We start from the raw sequence: 19967 nt of genomic DNA on the forward strand, positions 1-19967 counted from the left end.
ACAGGGAAGTCAACTGTATCTAAACAATCAAGAGAGAAGCAATCTTTGTAGACACATACTTTTGGAGTTAGTCAATTAGAAAACTAATTAGTAAAGAACACTGAAGGAAGTTTTTATTATTGTTCAATTCAGCAAAATCAGCCCAAAGTTACTAGTGTATCTTCCTGATGCAGCTGTGTCAGTACTTTGAGATACACACTAAAGGAACCTGTAAAGTTTTAACTTTTCTGCCTGTTCCTCTCAAGAACATTTATACTGTCAGTGGTAATCTGGTGAGGTCAAAATGGCCCACTATGTAGCAGTGAGGGGGCGGGGGGAGCAAGGTACACAGCACATACAGGTGCCCTTCCCAGTCACCAACAGGTACCTCCCAAGTGGTCAGGACCAGCAGAAAAAGAGTTGAGTAGTCAACATATTCAAGTAACCTCTGCCAGTGCTGTAACAAAACACAAGCTGGTTCGAACTAACCAGCTCTTTCTATGGCTGTGGTTTTCAAACTCTCCAGGAGTTTGAAACTCTCCAAGTCCTTGTAGGGGCAGGGTGAAGGCAGCGACACGATCCCCAGGGTTGCGCCACTCAGGAGGCTGCAGGGACTGGGATGCACTCGCCAGTCCCTGCAGCATCATCCTGGGGGTGTGGGAAGCCCTGCACAAGCACCTGCAGGGCTCCCCAGCTGGTCTGAAGTGAAAATACAGCGATTGCGCTCCACTTCCGGTTTTATGGAAGTGGAGCACGATCGCTCTTTCACTGAACGTATCTGAAACTCTTTTAGGGTTTCCAAATGGCGTGTTATAATTTTGAGGAGCTGAGAATCAGGCAGAAGTTACTCTTATGTTTGCCTCTCTCTCTCTCTCTCTTCACAACCCCCCCCCCCCAAGCTTTCTCTCTGCCTTCTGAGGCAATCTTTAGGAAAGCCTCTTCAGCAGAAGCATCTCTCTGCACAAGGCTCTGCCTTCCTGGCCTGTCAGCAAGTTGCTGCAAGGACAGTCAAACCTCTCCACTACAGGCCAGATCAAATCGTCCAGTTGGTCAGATGTGGCCTCCATGCTTGGGTTTGGAAACCCATGTCATAAACCATATTATTTTCTGTACCAGCCCTCCCCCCTCCTGTAAAGACATTCTGTTATTGAAACAGGAAGAAGTTTGTGAGACCACAGAAAGGGATTGTTAACCAAAGTTACTCAGGTAGCACAAGCTCCTTTGAGTTTGGGCAGCTGTTTAGGATCCAGTCTGTTGCCTTCCAAGAAGTGTATGTGGATATAAAGTTGACCTTTTGTGCTGTCCCACATGCAACTGCACAAGCACATGCAAATGAAATTGCACAGCAATGAGGCACAGATACCTTGCACTCTGTGTTGCCAAAGCACAAAGTCAGGATTTTATTTGGACTTCTGCAGGCAGGAACTTCAGCTTTAGCATTCCCACTTAACAAAAATGGGTGGATAATTTAAGATCAAACTCTGGGTGCAGATATAGGGTGAGAGACCCTCTTTTTTCCTAGATTACCTTAAAAGACTGACTTTAATTGTGAGAGTCTGTAATCAGGACAAGTTTTCCATGCTACTTTCATTAATATACAAGCACCTCATTAGTAGGAAAGCCTAGCTTCGAATAATAACACAAGTACAATCATCTTGATAAACAAGTACCTTGTGCATCTGGGTGCTGTGCTATTATCGCAGTGTCAAAGGGGCAATTCAGTCAGGTACAATTAACAAACTACATGTACACACAAAGTGCAAGGTACTACATCTGAAAGACGATCAAGAACAAAGGAAGTTTGCTGGCCAGAGCCAGCTTCCCAAGCGGGGTGGTTCTCTGCCCAGAGCTCTAAAAGAAGCTAATACATGTCACAGAAAAATATGCTATTTGGTTTCCTTCTTTCTTCACACTTTAACTATTTAAATAATTTCACTTGTGGGCAATGCTTTTAAACTTCCCGATACCATCTTACATACATCTTGGATACAGATTCTTCTTCAATCATCTTTTATTCTTCAAAAGGCAACAAAGAGTGTTTTGAAGGTTTGTGGGAGAAAAGAAGTGTCACTCAGAAAGGCAAACAATAAAAAAGCATTCTTCTCTAAAATTAAGTATGGTCCCACAAAAGCTTCTGAGCATTCCATAGCTAGGAGACAGTCCACCTTTGCTTTGTTTTTTAATATAAAGAAAATACAAGATTCTTGCAGTCCAAAACCTTCAAATAGAAAAAAAAGAACTAAATTCATGATTCTTTGTAAAATTGATGCTAACTACCCAAAGTTGTCTTGGTAGAAAAGATTGTAGACTTTAAAGAGTGCACCAGTCTTAAAAAATACACTTTTGAACACAATTCAATGGATTGCCAGAACAGCACTTGCAAAATCCCCATTCGCTCAATAGATTCCTGTTTTCCAGAGTATGAGAAACTTGCACTGTGAAAAGGTAGGGAGGCTGGATGGAGATGCATCCAGAGACCTCCCATTCTTCCTGATAGTCCATTCTGCTGTCTATGCAAGTGCCATAAGCTGGGGGAAAGCACGGGAAGAACAGGGCTCTATTTGACTACATAGGAATCGCAGGATAACACAATTTATTTCTATACTGAATGCTTCTTTGTTGTAGAGCATGGGCGTAAATAAGTTACGTTTCTCTTTAAGTCATTCCAAGCAACATGAAGAAACACTTCAGCGAGAAAATTGTCTGCTATCTGATTTTTTCTTGTTAACGTGCTTGAAAATTTTGGATTTCTGAACATTCTTTGACTTCTGATAGCCGAACCCTCCTCCACCACCTCTTTTCTGCAGTTTCCTCCCATGGCTGCTGTTGACATCTGAGAATTGTGTTAAGGTTCATAAAGACAAAGCTAGATTATGTGAAAGTGTCCTAAGAATGGGGCCAAGTTCATGGAGGGAAAAAAGATATAATGTGCATCATGTCTCAGAATCAACTTGTACTTGTGGCAAGTAAGAAAGAAGAGCCTATCGATACTTGGTATTGATGGGCATTGCTCTGGGTTTTCTACTTGGTCTTCCAATGCAGAGGAAATTTACTCTTTTTAGATACCACGGTAAGCTTCCCACTGAACTATGAAGCTTTATGCTGAATCAGACCTCATACTGAGTCAGACACATTGGTTTGTCTACCTCAGTATTGCCTACCCGTGGTTCCCAAACTTTTTAGTGCTGGGAACACTCTATTGGGATCCACCTACGAGAGTAAAAAAGTTTCACTTAGCTGCTCAAGCCTTTTATCCTTTTTACTACAGTGAGGAGGGGAGAACCATCTTCTGGAACAATTGTTGAGCTACACATTGGGTACATATTGGATTGGGACCAATCTTGTGGTGTATTTCCCTTTCCAGTGGGACTGAGGCATGGTCACCTAAACATGTATGTGTGGGTCAATTTCATTTTCTATCTGACTCAATACACCATCCTTGTCAGATATAAGCTTGTCAGTTTTGTGACCCACCAAAAATCAGACCGCAACCACTGGTGGGTCCCAACCCAGTTTGAGAAACACTGGTCAATACTGACAGGGGCTCTCAAGTTTGAATACAGGAATCTTTCCCAGCCCTACCTGGACATGCCAGGGATTGAAATGTCAACCTCAGCAGGCAAAGCAGGTGATCTACCTTTGAACTAGGGCCCTATATGTCAGACTTGCAGCTGAAGCAGTTGTGCTTCTAAAGGTTAAACTATTCTGTGTATACACAACGTGAGTTTGATAGGATGCAGAGGAAGCATTTCTAGTTCAAGAGAGAATGAATGAAATACAGCAGACATTCGCTTTAATAAGATCTTACACCAAGGTGACTAGAAAATAATTCAGAATTGGGCGATTCCATTTCAGCTACTTGGGGAAAGGCTATAGCTCAATGGTGCCGCACATGCTCTGCATGGTCCCGGATTCAATCCCTGGCATCTCCATGTCAGGAGACCACAGGAGACGGAAAGACCATTGTCGGAAATCATGGAGAGCTGCTACAATCTGTAGATAATACCTATGTAGATCAACCAACGGCCTCACACTCAGCACATCGCAACTTGAGACTAGGCCTGTTTACAAAAACTGCTATTTAACCTGCACAAGTACTTCACTGAAACGTACACAATGGTTTGGTGATTAGACAAGCGAATGGTCCCAATGTATTTGAAAGAACATGCTTCAAAGGAAGACAAAGACCTTGCAATAAAAGGATACTGAGATCCACAAATGGTGGGACCTTGAATCCAAAGGACAGAGCAACCTTGGGCAAATCCAAATGATTGACACTGTAGATCTGCTTCAGAGAATGGGAATCATATGCTCTTATATAGGCTTTGTATGCTTCTTGGGCTGATTTGTGGAGAAAGTAGTTTTTCTCAATCAGTTTTTCCAGCTGAAAATATAAAGACACTACAATTCTATTCCAAATCACTTTATAAATGAGTAAAGCAGGACATCTTGTAGGTAATTGCAAACACTGACATTTTCCCATATTCATTTTCAAGAATGGAGCAAGTCAGCTGAAAAGGCACACAAAATTTAAGATGTATTTATTTTCTCATCAACGCAATCTTGAAGTACTAGACTCCTTAACAGTATGATTTTAGAAGTTTCAATGAGTATGGAATTTGAATATTAAATATCCATTTCCTCTGTGCAATACTGCATGAACATTTCACCTAGTGTTGTGTTCTTCAACTTTTTTTGTGTCAGAACCCCAATGAATGAACAAAAGAGAGTAGGGACCCACTGCCCACCCTGCCCCATCCTGTAGCCACATATAAGATTTACTGTAGATATTTGCCTATAGTACATAAAATTTTTGCCAAGTAATCAAGCTCGAATTATCACTTCGCCTTATCTCCTGGTCAATCAGAGGGCAGAGCCTTTCAACTCTGAAAAGTTTCATTTCTCAGCTCAGGCAGGCACCTCTTCAGTTTCTATAGTAATTTTCCTGGGAAATTCCAGCCAAAATTAACCTTTTATTCTCCTCCAGAGAATTTTGCAAATGTTGCTGCAGCCTGGTTCCCTTTTGCAAAGGCTTTGCATTTGGCAGAGGTCTGTTTTTTGAAACACCAGGATGGGATCCTCCTTTCCATTTGAAACAAAGTCCCAGGCTACAATTCAGTGGACCATTACGTAATAATAACACCCATGGAAAGCACTGGGTCTACTTCTGAATAAAAAGGGCTGCAACTATATGCAGCTCATCTCTCTGCTGGGAACTGAATTGCACACTCTCAGTTATGTGTTATAAGTTGTATGTTATATATGTAGAGCTTTGGGCTTAAAGGGGGATTTGGTTCATGGTTCTCCTGCAGTGATTCCCAACCTTTTTCACTTGCATATCCCTTGGCAGCCCATTTCCATAAATTGTACCCTTCCAATTAGCAAAACATTGTAATTAATAATACAAGCCCTCATCTCTTCCACATGAAAGCCCAGACATCATGTATTTATCAGTGTTTTCTCTTTTCATCTGTTTGAAGAACAGAAGAGTCTGCCTTTGCCCTGTTTTGCACCAGAAGTGTGCTGAGAAATCCTGGGTGATTGATCACTTTCCATATTATGTTTCAGCTTTTTTACTGTGCTAGTTTTCAATCACTGGTGCATACATGAATTGATGACCAAAAACTAGTTTTTGGTGGGGCTTTCACAGCCAACTAGCTACCTCCCTTTCTGCCTTGCTGGCCCTGCAAGCCATTCTGGAGCATGACCTGCATTATGCCATTCTTTTTCAAGTACCCCTTAAGGTCCTGTAGAGTGACCCTGGGGATAAATGAATCCCAGGTTGGGAACCACTGTTTTACGGGTATGTTGTTTACAGTGCACTTACTCTGATAGTGCTTACAAAAAGGTGGTGAAGACCAGAATTAAAAAAAAAATAAAAATGTATCTTATGATCTTTTACTATGTTTTTCATAAATTACAGATTGTACAGTTCTTAGGTAACAATTACTGGCAGGTTATTTTTCAGGATCTGGCCTGGGGTAAAAGCAGACAAAACTATAGTCAGACACCCCCCTAAGTTTAACCCCTGACTTATCTGAGGGTCATAGAAAATTCCATGACTTTTTGCTCAAAACCTGCCCTTGACTTATCTGTGGGATCGACTTATAGGCGGATGCCTGCGATGTGTAAGAATCTGTTTGGTAAGATTACACCATAATAGCATCCAGAGTAGAAAAAAAAATTCTTACCTGAGACTGGATGTCAGAAATTTTGGCCCAAGAAAATTCAAATTCATTTAATGGTACCTAAAGTGAAGAGTTTAAAAAAAATGTAGTACTGAGTAACCATTATTTAAACATTAGTTCTTAACAGTGAGAGCTATTTACCAAATTGAAAATGAAAAGGAACTGTCCAGAGCAGTGATTTTCGATTGGTGTGCCACAAATGACACAAAGTTGTACCACAGGAGTTTGGGGAAGGGTCTTTTATTAGTAGGGCCATTAGGAGATGTGAGCCCCAAACAAGCAGTGTGGTGTGCATTGTCAATTATCAAAAAACTGATAGTGTGCCTTGACAATTTTAGTGCTTTCTCAGTGTTGAAAATTGCTGGTCCAGAGCATAACTATCACTTGACCTACACTGAACTTCAGCAAGCCTCTGGAGTCCAATTGTTCCTCCTGTTTCCCTAAGCTCTGATCCTTTACATCAGTGGTTCCCAAACTTTTTGACTGGTGGCTTCCTTGACCTACTGGGTCACTGGCTGTGGCTTGCCATTAGGGCTACAGTCCTATATGCTGTATAGAGTGGTGGGCTTTTCACAAGGATTCTGCAGCTTCCCTGGCTGGTTAACACGGCTTCCTGGGGAGCCACAGTTCACTTTGGGAACCACTACTTTATGCTAGCAAGAGTACTTACAAAACTCAGCAACAGCAGCCATACAATCTGAACTGTGTTCTCGACATGGGTATTTCAGTATTACCACCTGAACAGCTGTTTAGCAACTGCTTTATGATGCACCTTCATAATGGAGACCATTTCACATTTTTATATATTTACAACTGTCATGGGACAGTAACTCTGATGGAATCCTGTCCGAAGGAATCAAGGAAGTGTCTGTATATGCGTAATTCCCATAAAAGATGTCCATGAGTCATCTTAGGATGGGATACAACCCGAGATTAGCATCCCTTCCCAGGCTCTCTCAGATACGACAGCAGTACTTCTCCGTGTCCCCATAGTGCTATTGCCACCACCGAGGCCTTTGCTAGTCTAATAAAAATTTACCATATCCTTTTACAGACACTTCTACACTACTTCTGTGACTGTTTCTGGAAACATGGGAATTAAACGTTATTTCTCCTTTCCAGTACTGTTGGAAATATGACAGAACCAGGAGGCAGAATCTCAGGGCAGTGTATCAAATTAGCATCCATTTTGCTTCTAAAGCAGTTTGTTTAATTTCCCCTGTTCCTTAACTCCAGTCAGTGGACTGAAAGTACATTCTAAATATGCAGTTTTGTTAACAGCTGCTTTGCATATCTACTAACTTTCATCTGTTTAATAGAGTTGACCCTTGGCATCTGCGGGAATTCCGGGAACAGAATCTCCACAGATGCCAAAACCCGTGGATAACCGAATCGGCAGATTTGGGCGCTCATCTGACCTCTAAAAGTGACTGGTGGTGCCTTTCTAACACATCCGAAGGTGTTCTGAAGCCCAGAGAGGCCATGCATGGATTCCCCAGGCCTCAGAAAGCCTCCTGGACGTGACCGGAACAAGTTTCCAGTTACATGTGGGAGGTCAGATGGGGCCCTCAACCACAAGTTTGGAATCCGCAATGAGTCAAATTAGCAGATTCTGAACCCATGGACAAAAGGACCTACCTGTATTCTCTAGGCAACTGGACAGGTGGAGAGGATTGAAATATCTGATAAATAACTGTGACAACTGGCTAATTAGGTGGAGTTCTCCAGCATGACTTACTCTGGCTTGCTTTAGATAACGTAAGAAACCCAGCTCTTCTGGTCGCAAAATTAGCAGAGCGTGTCCTCTTCCATTGATACCCCGGGCCGTTCTTCCAACACGATGAATGTATTCCTTTTTAACAAAACATACAGAGAGGAAGCCAACACATTATGAAAGCTGATATTTTTATGGTAAACATATGAGGGTGGCAAGGAAAGTCACACATATACAAATAAGTAAGCCTTCTATTCCTCACATCAAGTTCTTGCATCAATTACTGATTTACATTTGAGAAGCTAAATATCAAAAGTAGCAAGCTTCAGGCAGTAAAACATGCACCAACATGCTCCACTGAGCACCATGCTCAGTGGCTCACTTATGTGTCATCCTATCAGCCTTTAGGCTGCCAGTGAGTCATCTATAATGATACAACTGAACCTGAATGATTACAGTAGCTAGCTTTGACAGACTCTAACTGGCAAGTAGCATCAAAGGGTAGCCATGCCACATATGCTGTGCCTACAATGCAGCTATTATTCTGCATGCCAGCAGCAGATTTTAGAAACGGGCTACGTCAGAATGCCAGATGCAAGGGAGGGCACCAGGAGGCAGGTAGGTTTCTTGTTATCTGGTGTGCTCCCCGGTGGGCCGCTGTGAGATACAGGAAGCTGGACTAGATGGGCCTGATCCAGTGGGGCTGTTCTTATGTAACCCATATAATCAGGACACCAGTTTGGGCTTCTGTACCTCATGGGATAGGAACGTAATGGAAACAATATCGGAAAGAACTGGAGAAATAAAGAACTCTGCAGAATGCTAGAGGTCTACTACAATACTCCAGGCTTTTTGGCTCTTCTGCCATTTTCCCTTCCTTTTTCAAGTCCTTTTGCAATCCTTATTAAAAATTCTCTTTTAAAAGTATCCTGCACAACTATTAGAATTTATATTAGACCCTACAACAGCTACTAGATAAATTCTTTAGTCCAAACACTCATCTAATACTGTTTAAGAGGGTTTCAAATACACTGAAACTTTAAAAAGTGCCCACCACATAGGGCTGTAACCTGTGGGCAGCTCTCCCCTTCTTTGGTAGTCTTCCATTCTGCATACTGCTCCAGGGAGTTTCCCTGATCCACAGGAGTGAATTTTTGGGTGTTGTAAGAAGCTGCTATGAAGAGGAGAGATGGAAAGGTCCTGTACAGGAACTTCTGCATGCACACCCTAGGGTTAGAATACAACCCACAGTCTGTACGGACATGATGCAACAACCCTGTTAAAACAAGTAGGTCTGTCTCTGGTCATTGCCTGATTAAGAAACCACTTCAAAATCCTATGTACACTGCCTTTAGGACTGAAAAAAGGCAAGATGTAAATTGCAATACAAAAATAATGTGTCAAAGTTAACAGGATTTGAGAAACTGTATTTGTTAAATCCCTATCTAATGTTCTCAGATGACAAATCCCTATAGCCTATGAAACCACACAAACTACCAGAAAAATAAAAATAAAAACTTATTACCTTTGGATCATCTGGAGGGTCATACTGAACTATCCAGTCAACCTCAGGAATATCCAGTCCTCGAGCAGCTACATCTGTGCACAAGAGTATTCCAGAATCTGCATTACAGAACTGGAAAAATGTTGTTGTGCGCTTAGTCTGTTTCTGCTTGCCCTGGAAGAAAACAAATTCAAGATTAAGTTGATCAGCTGTAGAATTTTGGACATGGAATTCAAGAAGTAAGGTCATCTCATTGTAAGAAAATATCAAGCAAGCTTCAAAAATAAATTGCAACAAACTGAATAGTGCCAAAGCAAAATATGCATTACAAGGAAGACTAAAATTATTAATATGTGCACGTGTTACCACTAGTGTGTTACCACTACAGTGCAGAAAATGATCTGGAGAGTCGCATTTGAGAAACAGTAATAGCAGTACTCTGAACATATTTACTCCTCCCTGTTTTTCTGAATTCTTAGAAGATAGGCCAGTATCATCCCCATTTTGCAGTCAGTAGGTTGAGGTGCGGACAGGGAGCTGACCTAAAGCCACCAAGTGCGTTCATTGCAAGGTGAAGCTGAAATCAGGGACACTCTGACTCACAACTCACACCGATAGCCACTACATGACTCCAGTTCTCAAATGCAATTTAAGTAGCTATGGGCAGCTGAGAAGAAAGAAGGCAACAGCCACTGCTTTTTTCAGGGACACAAATTGTAGCTGCTCATAACTTACACCTCATTCCTGTTATATATGGCCATTTCATTTTAGGGACAAAGTGGCACCAAAGTATTGAATTAAATACTTTCTGAAATGAACAACTAGTGACTTCAGAAGGCTATGCTGCATGATAATGGTTAATCCCACTAATTGAGAAACTAATGGTTATTCCCAAATGCTTTGTTTTTGCCCTCCATTGACATGGTAACTAAAGCAGAAATCCATAGAAATCTCATTATTTTTTCAAACTCAGTTTATTAGGACTGTTTGTTGTTGCGGTTTGCTTACTAATTCTAGCTGAATAGTAACTTTCTTGTTTCTATAAGGACATCCATCTCAAGACACCCATCTCTTCTACTTTAAGACTGGAAAAACAACTTTGGGTCACCAACCTGGAGTCACTTAAAATGGTTAACTGACAACCAATACCATTCTAATAAACAACTTCAACCTTGCTAACAGAACATCGTTCTTCAGACAAGCACTTTAAAGACAGGTTTAAGAGAAAGGTTCCCCTGATGGCATTTAAAGGTTAATTTATGACTCCATTGCTGAAATCTTGCTGAGATGTTGACATTCTTGTTATACACTTCCAGCCTTCATAAAGGCCACCTGCAATTTACAGTAACGTCAAAACAGTGAACATTATTCAGACTTGAAAGCCACCAAGAAACACAGCTGGGGACACAGGAGTGGGTCTCAGGACACTGCAGAGTAGGAAGAAGCTTACTGTCACAAGAAGAGATATGTTCTGGAGAATTAACACTGGCCTGGGGATCCCATAAGACTGAGGTCAGCTGTGTGTGGGCATTTGGACTGGCCAAAATTATAATTGGCAAACAAAGCCAAAATGCTTAACACATCATGATACACCAAAGAGGAGGAAGAGATTATAAAATTACAAAATTAGCATACAGCTTTTCAGATGAATACAATCCATTTTGAAGAATTTCAAAATCTATCTCCTCTCCAATGTCTCACTGGAAAGTTGAGAAAAACCAGCAGCTTGAACTTTCTGCTCATGCCTAGGAAACTCTAGCTCAAGCAGATATGCACAGAATAAAACGTAAGGTAAAAGTATTGCTATTTATTATTAAATATCAGCATATACTATGTTGCAACAAAAAGTTATCAAAGCAGTTTATTAGTTTTTTAGGGCCCAATCCAACCCAACTTTCCAGCACCAGTGCAGCCACAAAGTAGCCCTGAAGTAAGGGAACAAATGTTCACATATTTTGAGGAGGACTCTGTGACTGCCTCCCCACCACAGGATGCAGTGCACTGGCACAGCTGCACCGGCCCTGGAAAACTGGATAGGATTGGGCTCTTAGGGTCCAATCCTATCCAATTTTCCAGCACAGGTGCAACCGCAATACAGCCACAAGGTAAGGGAACAAAAGTTCCCATAACTTAAGGAGGCCTCTGTGACTGCTGCCCCACCACTAGATGCAGTGCATATCCCATTGGCATAGCAGCACCGGCGCTGGAAAATAGGATTGGGCCCTTAGTTATCAAGTCTCAAGATAGGACATTAAACAAAATACTCATTGCCACATATATGTAGAGGTGTTCTTAAATATCTTTATTTTTCACATATTTTGATTCCTCCCCAGGAGGAAACAGGCAGAAAGTGGCGTTATGTGTTTTATTCTAAGGGCACATTTTTATAAATTATAAACTCTTTAAAAGTATACTAGGTAAGTGATACAGGGGGCATAGTGTCAGCAGATGCAGCCACTGATATTACCCATGCACCTCCCCATCCAGCTAATTTTTTTGCAGATTTTGGTACCGCTTCCTCAAAAAAAATGAGAGGTGCAGAAAATTTTTTTAATTTCACTATTACCGAAAAAATAACACCTCTAGATATATAGATCTTACAGAAACGGTATGGTAAGAGAATTTGGAGGGCATCTGTTTGTGTGTGCACAAACCAACAGGCATGCATACATTTTTGCTAATACAATGGCTGCATCCTGTAGGTAAATTTATTAAAACATGGTAGTATACCACAGCAGCAACTGGTAAGTCACATTCAATGAAAGCACATGACTGTGTGAACTGCTTCCACTGAAAAGCACTGTCTTAGGTGATGTTCAGCATTATCAAAATTACATCTGCAGCACTCAATCTGTGACGCACGTTTTGCTATTCAAACAGTGGATGCTGCAGTCATCAGAAGATGAATCTTCACAGGCAGACTCACTTAACAATGAATGAGAACAAAATCATGGCTGAAGATAATTGTGCTTGAGTTGCCAACTCTAAATCATACTCAGTTAACCAGCCTCATACTTACATGAATGGCCAGGACTGGAAGGTCAATATAGTTAAGCAGCTCATAGTGGTACTTCACAGACATGCAGGACGAGAAGAAAACCATAAGCTTCTTCTTCCGATTCTTCTTGAGGAATGTGAACAGCAGAAGGAATCTCTTTTCTGAAGGACACACTACATAACCCTAAGAATTATTTAAAAACAAATTACTTTTCCCCCACTGATTCATCAAGGACCCCATCCAGACCCGTACTTGGGTTGACGCAAGTCCCTTGCGCCGGCCTGCGAGCGTTGCAAAAGTGCTGCAAAGCACTTTTGTGCCACTCAAAGAGAAGATAGGCCTCCCTGAGCTAATGTGTGCCCCAGGGAAAGGGTGAGTTGCATTGGCCAAGCTCGGCCGACACAAAGGTCTGAGGGGGCGTGGGGAGGGCAGGAGAGAGACGTTTCGGGGTAGGATGGATGATGGGCAGGACTATAGGTGGGGAGCAGGGCCAGGACTCGGCAGCTGTGCTGGATCCTGACCCTGTTCCTGGGCAGCACAACATTGCTCCAGGCTGCACGTCTCGTCAGGTGGTGCAGATCCAAGTAAACCCATTGAGGCTGCTGCAGTGCGACACAGGGTAAGGGGAAAGGTTTCCCCTTGCCTCGGGCTGCGCTGCTTTTTGCCCCAAACTTGTGCTGGGTACAGTGCAGGCCCACTGGTCTGCCTGCTTCCAGTGCAAATTAGGATTATGCTCAAAGACATTCAAAGCAGTTTACAAAATCTGACCCAACATCACTTTAAAGTATATCACAAACAAGGACTATAAAAAGAACCTGCATGATTGTAATTGAAACCTGCCTGAATTAAAATGTATAGAATAATGTCTGACATTTTTTATTCGATGTAATGGGGCCGAATGAAGCAAGAACCTATTCATATTTCACACAGCAGCATGGAATGTCAGAGGATTTTTTAAACAGCAACTGTGTTAATTCATGTATAAATGAATCAGGGCTTCATGGATCACATATGAAGAGATAATGCCAAAATGAGAAAAGATATGTGTACTGAATAGTGCATACCTGTATATGAGGATGTAATATCAGTAAAATAAATGAGAGGAAAAATCCAAGATATAATAGAGAAAAGAAACACTAGAACTAGAAACAATTACCTGCTCAAGACCCTCTACAGTTGCAGTCTCTTTGTTGTCGTCAACCCCAACATACAATGGCTCCTTTTTAAGAGAAATCTTTGCCAGATCTTCAACCTTACGGGTCTGCGTAGCAGAGAAGAGCATAGTCTGCCTGCGTTCTGGGAGGAAAGAACAATGGCAAGCAACCGCAACAAAGTGAAAATGCCAACAAGTTATTCAGGTCTTTGCAAGATAAACACTAATATCTCTAGAAATAGAAAGCAATTGAGCTTCCAAGTTAAGGTACTGCTTTAAAAAACGTCCCATATTAAAAAAGAGTCTATTTTTTCATGCCACTTTTTCAGATCAGATTGAATCTAGAGCATATGGATTTTAAAAAATCATCTGCATCTATATTGATCCAGATACAAATATACTTTTAAATGTACTCATATGCTCACTGTCCAAAAAGCATGTCAATTTTCTATTGAGTTTCATCCTTAACTACAAATACACAACATGGAAAAAGTGAGCAAACACAGTATCACAAAACCTAAGGTATGTTATACTCTCACCATTATCTAAACCAGGGGACCCCAAACCCTGGCCCTGAGGCCACTTGCGGCCCTCAGGGACTTATAATCCGGCCTGCAGAAAGCCCTGAGTCTCCAATGAGCCTCTGGCCCTCCAGAGACTTGCTGGAGCCCATGCTGGCCCAATGCAACTGCTTTCAGCATGAAGATGACTGTCTTACCTCTTGCATGAACTGTAGGATGAGGGTTCCCTCCACTGCTTGCTGTATCATGTCTGTGATGCAGCAGTGGCAGTGAAGGAAAGGTCAACCTTGCTTTGTGTAAGGACTTTTATAGGCCTTGAACTATTTCAAGACCTTCATTCATTCATACAAGTTCCATCTCTAATATATTCATTTATGTAAATTTACTCAGATTTGAAATGTAAATTAATTTGGCCCCCGACACAGTGTCAGAAAGATGATGCGGCCCTCCTGCCAAAAAGTTTGGACACCCCTGATCTAAACTATGATACAATACAAAACATTTGAACTCTGACTTACTTGGCAGAAGTTTTATGATCTGTTTCATTTCCTCCTCAAACCCAACCTCTAAAATTCTATCAGCTTCATCAATTACTAAACACTGCAGGTTCTTGTACATAAACCCTGGAGTATTCTGCAAGATATTAAACAAAAAAAAATATTACTGTTGCCAGTTATCAAAACAGACAAATCAGTCATCCACAGACACATACTACTCTTCCTACCTGCATATGGTCCAGAAGTCTGCCTGGAGTTGCCACAATGATGTTTATGCCATTTGCCAGCTTCTGCGCTTCAGCTGATCTATTACTGCCACCCATTATCAAGCCATAGGTATGAACATGATGAGTCATCAGTTCCTTGAGAACACCATAGGTCTGCATAGCAAGCTCCCGAGTAGGTGAAAGAATGATAACACCTGTTCCTGAAGGTGGTGGCAATAAGAGAGAGATAGAAAGGTGTCCATCAAAAGCAAAACAGTACCTCATGATTACCTCCATGTTCTCGCCAGACTTTCAAGAGAAAAGGCAAGAAGGAAAGTCTTACCATTCCTGGGCATGAATTTTAACTTGTAGATTAGTTCTATTACTGGAATAAGAAAAGCAAGGGTTTTGCCACTGCCGGTTTTTGCAGCTGCTAGAATATCTCTGCAGATGAAATATACGGCAAAAACAGAAGTTAGGCATGTAAGCACATGTCTGCTTGTGAGATAAACAACATTATGCTTCTCTACAAAAACTAAAAGACCTCCTCCCCAAAAAGAAATAAATGAGAACACTTTAAACTTTCATTGTTTTGTGTAATTCACCTTTGTTCCACTGAAAACACATACCTGAACATAAAGGAACTGCATTGGTTTCACCCAATCCTAAATATTTTTACTTGCGGGAACTTTTAGTTAATTTTAATAGAACACAATGGTCACAATACAGAACAGAGTTAGACATGCACACACGCACACAATTAATTCATATGCAAGATTATTCTGAAGCCAGTTCCACTGGATTTGCTGGGGCTTACCTCCAGTAGGTATACATTGGAGGGCACTCAACTCAATTTCAAACAGGATTAAGTATGCGCACCTAACTCCAGTGTTGGATTGCAGTAGTTCTGTATAAGACAGGCCTGCAAATTCTCCCAATTTTGACACATAAGGCCCATACACAAGTGTACAAAAGTAAGCAAAGATAATAAAACCAATCTATTTCAGTCACATAAGACCCATTTCTTCAGATGTCTGAATCCACCAAATTTGAATTAAGAAAAAGAACACTGACAATTCACACCTATTTTCAAGGTCATTTCTTACCTGCCTTCTAGGAGTGGTTTAATACTTTTATGCTGAATTTCTGTCATGTGTGTAAATCCCATGTCACCTATTCCTTTCAATGTGTTCTCACTGACAAGGTCACTGAGAGAAGTAAATGAAGTATCTTCAAAAGCACCTGAAGAGGAAAAAAACAATCTTAGCCTGTTTCCTTCAAAAATCTGCAAACCAAATTTGGTGGCTAATTTAGTAACATCACTTTTGTTTAGTTTAGTAGAATGGCCTTTAATTTCATACCAAGGCAACCTGGTTCAGCAATATCAAGTTTCAGATATACAAACTATAGAAAAGAAATAGCTGCGCATCAACAGAAACGTCATAAACCCAAAAAACAGTAAGGTTGGTTTCCCCAAGGCGCTTTATCTTATGCATCTTATCCAATCAGCTTCTTTCTCTTGGGTATCAGCTAATTTAGTTGTTTTAATATATTCCAAAGACAGCTATATGCAAAAGTGCTGAAAAGCCCATCCCATAATTGCAAGAGAGTCACACAAACTGTTTAATAATTTCGGCCATACACAGGATCAAATGTGCACAGTAACTGTATGAAGATTTGTCAACTTGTGCAGAACCAACTTGGTGAAAAGTCCCATGAGGTGTTCAGGCTATTTAAGCATTCCAGCTGTGTGAGAGATGCTCACAGCAAAGTGATTCCAATGAATCTGAGAGGCCATCTAAAAAGGTACTTCAAGAGACCTATCTAATTCATCATTTAATTTTCAAATCTTTCTAGGCAAGTTAACTCCATGCAGGAACAGAGTTGCAGTCCTGTCAACAAATAAACTAACCAAAACAAATCACTTGTTAACTAATATCCAAGCAAGGTTTGCCTGATCTCCAAGTCAATAGCAATCAAAGTTCAAATTTTAGCCTTGCACTCCAATAATAAGTATGTCTATTGTACTGAAAATAAATATTAATACAAATAGCGTGGTCTGGGGAAAAAATCACAGAGAGTTCAGTGTGGCACAGATTCAGTTTACTTGCAAAAGAATAAAAGGATCTTTCTGTTTTAAAGTAAGAAAAAAAAGTCAGTACCTCCTAAGAAAAGTAAGTTTCCATACACAAACTACAGACACTACAAAATACACTAGTAAACAGAACAGAGAGACGGGGAAAAAAAACTTACCTGTTAGTCCATGTGGCAAAGTAGGTCCTTCAGAATCCTCAGCAACTTCTTCATCATCCGTACTTTCATTTTCTTTATCTTTTGGGGGTTCCCCATTCACAATTTCTTCATCTACTTTGGCACACTCTTCCTCAATTTTTGCTTTTTTAGTTTCTGTGTGAACACAAGGAAGCTAAATTATGTTCATGTTAACAGCTGACATGTACCCATCAACCACAATAGTTAGTGCCTTCAAAAGATACAGTGTGCTGATCCCTAGCTGTAAACATTTTTTGAAACTAAGGGAAGCAATTTCCTTATACCAAGTACAGCCTTATATAACGACTAAAGTAGTGGTACTTGAGGTGGTGCCTGGTGGTACTTATGGGACCCCTGGACACCTGCCACCAGGCAGTGAGATCAGGAACTTGACACAACAAACTGCAGTAGGAAGCTTGGCTCGTCGGATAGAGCTCCAAAGCAAGCTTTTCCATGATCCAAAAAGCCCTCCTGTCCACTCTGAGCCTCTTACTGATGTTTGTCATGTCGCATTTGGCCTCCCAACCCAGAAGTAACTGGGTGCCATCGCCAATTAGTTCCAGTGGTACTTTGAATAAGTAGACCATGTGAAGTGGTACAGTGGAGGACAAACATTGAGAAATCGCACTAAATAATTTTGCATCTGAGATGAAGTGGAAAGGAGAAGCCAATTCTGCAGGATATGGAATATTATCTAGAAAACAGAAGGGTATAGAGTGTAAAATAATAATGGAGAGTTAAAATGATGGCAATTTCATGTTGCTGAATAATCAATCTGAACCCCAAATTTGTTCCCAAAGGAAAGCTAACAAGAGGATGTCAGCTGTTTTTTTATTTTTTCTCAAGGCATGAAATATACTGCCTCTCAACATGGAGATTCCATTAGCTGCCAAGGCTGATAAGCCTATTTACCAATCTGCCTAATTATTTTTTTAGATGCCACCTAGGTTTTATCCTACTGTAGAGCTGGCAGCCAGGTCATGTGCCTACATTGGCAGCATCATAGTTTGATTCTTCAGGGAAATCAGGCATCTTAGCGTGTATTTTACATGGAAGACACTCCAGTTTCTTTCACCACTATTACTGCAGACAATAAGATCAAAAATAAAGAAGAATAAACCCACAGAAGCAATGTTAAACAAAGTCATTGACTTAAAATAAGGGGAAATAACAACGAGAGAGAGAGAGAGAGAGAGAGAGAGAGAGAGAGAGAGAGAGTTGCACTACCATTTTGTGTATCATTCATAATTTTTCTTTTCTTTTTTTTCTTCTTTTTCAAGTCCGGTTTTGTGGATTCAGCATCTTCAACATTTAGGGTTACATCAGTTTGTCTCATATCCTTTTTTTGTTCTTCCATAGCTGCTTCTGAAGTATAGGAAGCACCTTCAGAGATGTCTGCAGTTACTGTTCCTAACAAGGTAAATAATGATAAATTAGAATTTGTCAAATATTTTTTTAAATTATTTTTTATTTATTTCCTTTGCATCAGCATTGGAGTTTCTTATCATGTTTCACACCTACTTCCCACTTTGCAGTTGGGACTGTTCATCAAACTCGTCATGGGGGGAAGGAAACAAAGTTGTAATATATGAAGGCATATTAGTTAAAACAGGTTCAAACTGTTTCAAAGCAGGCAGATTAAAATGTCTTTGAAAAAATGTGTGATATTTATTACACTTATATCCCAACTTTCTGTCACAGAACTCAAGGCAATCCACACAAGTTCCCCCAGGCACTCTCCCACCCAGAAACTGACCAGACCCCGCCAATGGCAACAGGGGCTTCAGACTGCATCAAGCTGCATCTGATGAAGGAGGCTGCAGTGCACAAAACATCTAAACTAAAATGAACTTGTTATTATTTAAGATGCTACAAGATTCCTTTGCTCTTCAGCTTAGGTGAATAAAATAGGTTCTGCAACAGTCTTCAAATCATAGATCACCTTATTGCAATCTGTACAACAACCTTGTACTATCTTACTATCAGAGTTTTCCTACTACAGCCTACTTTTCTCTCGACAGGAGAAAAATTCCTATCCGGCTCTCATGATAAGCGACCAGCTAATCTCAGACTTTACATACTCATCGCGGCTTCTAACCTGTGGAGTTTTCCTCCAGATATCTGTCCACTTCCCTTTGAAAGGCATTCAGGCCAGATACCATCACCACATCCAGTGGCAAGGAGTTCCACAGACTAATCCCCTCTTAGTGGCATCAAGGCCAGATGCCATCAACACAACCAGTGGCAGGGAATTCCATAGACTAACCCCTCATAAAGAGTTCTAAGCTAGGTGCCTCCATCACATCCAGTGGCAAGGAGTTCCACAGACCAACCCCTCATAAAAGGCTTCTAAGCTAGATGGCAACCCCCCCATCTTGTGGCAAGGAGTTCCACAGACTAACCCCGTCTTAAAGGCAGCTAGGCCAGCTGCCATCCAGTGGCATCACCACATCCAGTAGCAAGGAGTTCCACAGACCAACCCCCTCTTAAAGGCACACAGGCCAGGCACCATCACCACATCCAGTGGCAAGGAGTTCCACAGAGGCGGCGCCCGCTGTCCTCGCCCCTTCGTACCCGCCTGGCCGGCAGCCGGAGCCTCACCGGTCCTCTGGCGGGCCAAGTTGCGCTGCCGAATTTTGAGGTTGCGCTTGTGGAGCTTCTGGCGCAGCAGCCGCATCGGCAGCTTCCCCGCGTTCGCCGCCATCCCTCTCCCGCAGCACCGTCCACCACACGTGCGCGCTGGCAAGGGACGGAGCAGTCGAGGGAGCGGCCGGAAGCGGGAGCGGCCGCATGCAGCCGCTTCCGGCTTCCGCGCAGCCCGTCGACAGTGACCTCTAGCGAGCGAGAGGAGGAAGCGGCGTCTGGGTGGAAGTAGAGTTAGGAAAAGACAAGAGTGCCCCACCCTCACGCGGTGATGCGAGATTCCGGGTTTGCTT

At 41.6% G+C, this 19967-nt stretch overlaps 1 protein-coding gene across 2 annotated transcripts; it reads right to left on the bottom strand.

Annotated features, from left to right (window-relative positions):
- Nucleotides 1–1262: 1262 nt before the first annotated feature.
- DDX18 (DEAD-box helicase 18) lies at nucleotides 1263–19760 on the bottom strand. 2 transcript variants are annotated; one of them, XM_066632851.1, is made up of 14 exons: nucleotides 19633–19760; nucleotides 18259–18441; nucleotides 17014–17166; nucleotides 15867–16002; nucleotides 15104–15204; nucleotides 14782–14981; nucleotides 14576–14690; nucleotides 13540–13679; nucleotides 12405–12566; nucleotides 9407–9559; nucleotides 7906–8019; nucleotides 6171–6227; nucleotides 4186–4363; nucleotides 1263–2812 (listed from the first exon to the last, which is right to left on the bottom strand). In XM_066632851.1, exons 1-14 carry the CDS (start codon nucleotides 19733–19735, stop codon nucleotides 2667–2669), a joined length of 1941 nt encoding a protein of 646 aa, XP_066488948.1. In that variant the 5' UTR covers nucleotides 19736–19760; the 3' UTR covers nucleotides 1263–2666. The 2 variants fall into 2 exon arrangements, with proteins under 2 accessions (XP_066488948.1, XP_066488940.1); XM_066632843.1 differs by having other exon boundaries at nucleotides 19606–19760.
- Nucleotides 19761–19967: the final 207 nt, after the last annotated feature.

The sequence above is a fragment of the Tiliqua scincoides genome, chromosome 1 (genome assembly GCF_035046505.1).
Source record: "Tiliqua scincoides isolate rTilSci1 chromosome 1, rTilSci1.hap2, whole genome shotgun sequence".
Classification (NCBI taxonomy): Eukaryota; Metazoa; Chordata; class Lepidosauria; order Squamata; family Scincidae; genus Tiliqua; species Tiliqua scincoides.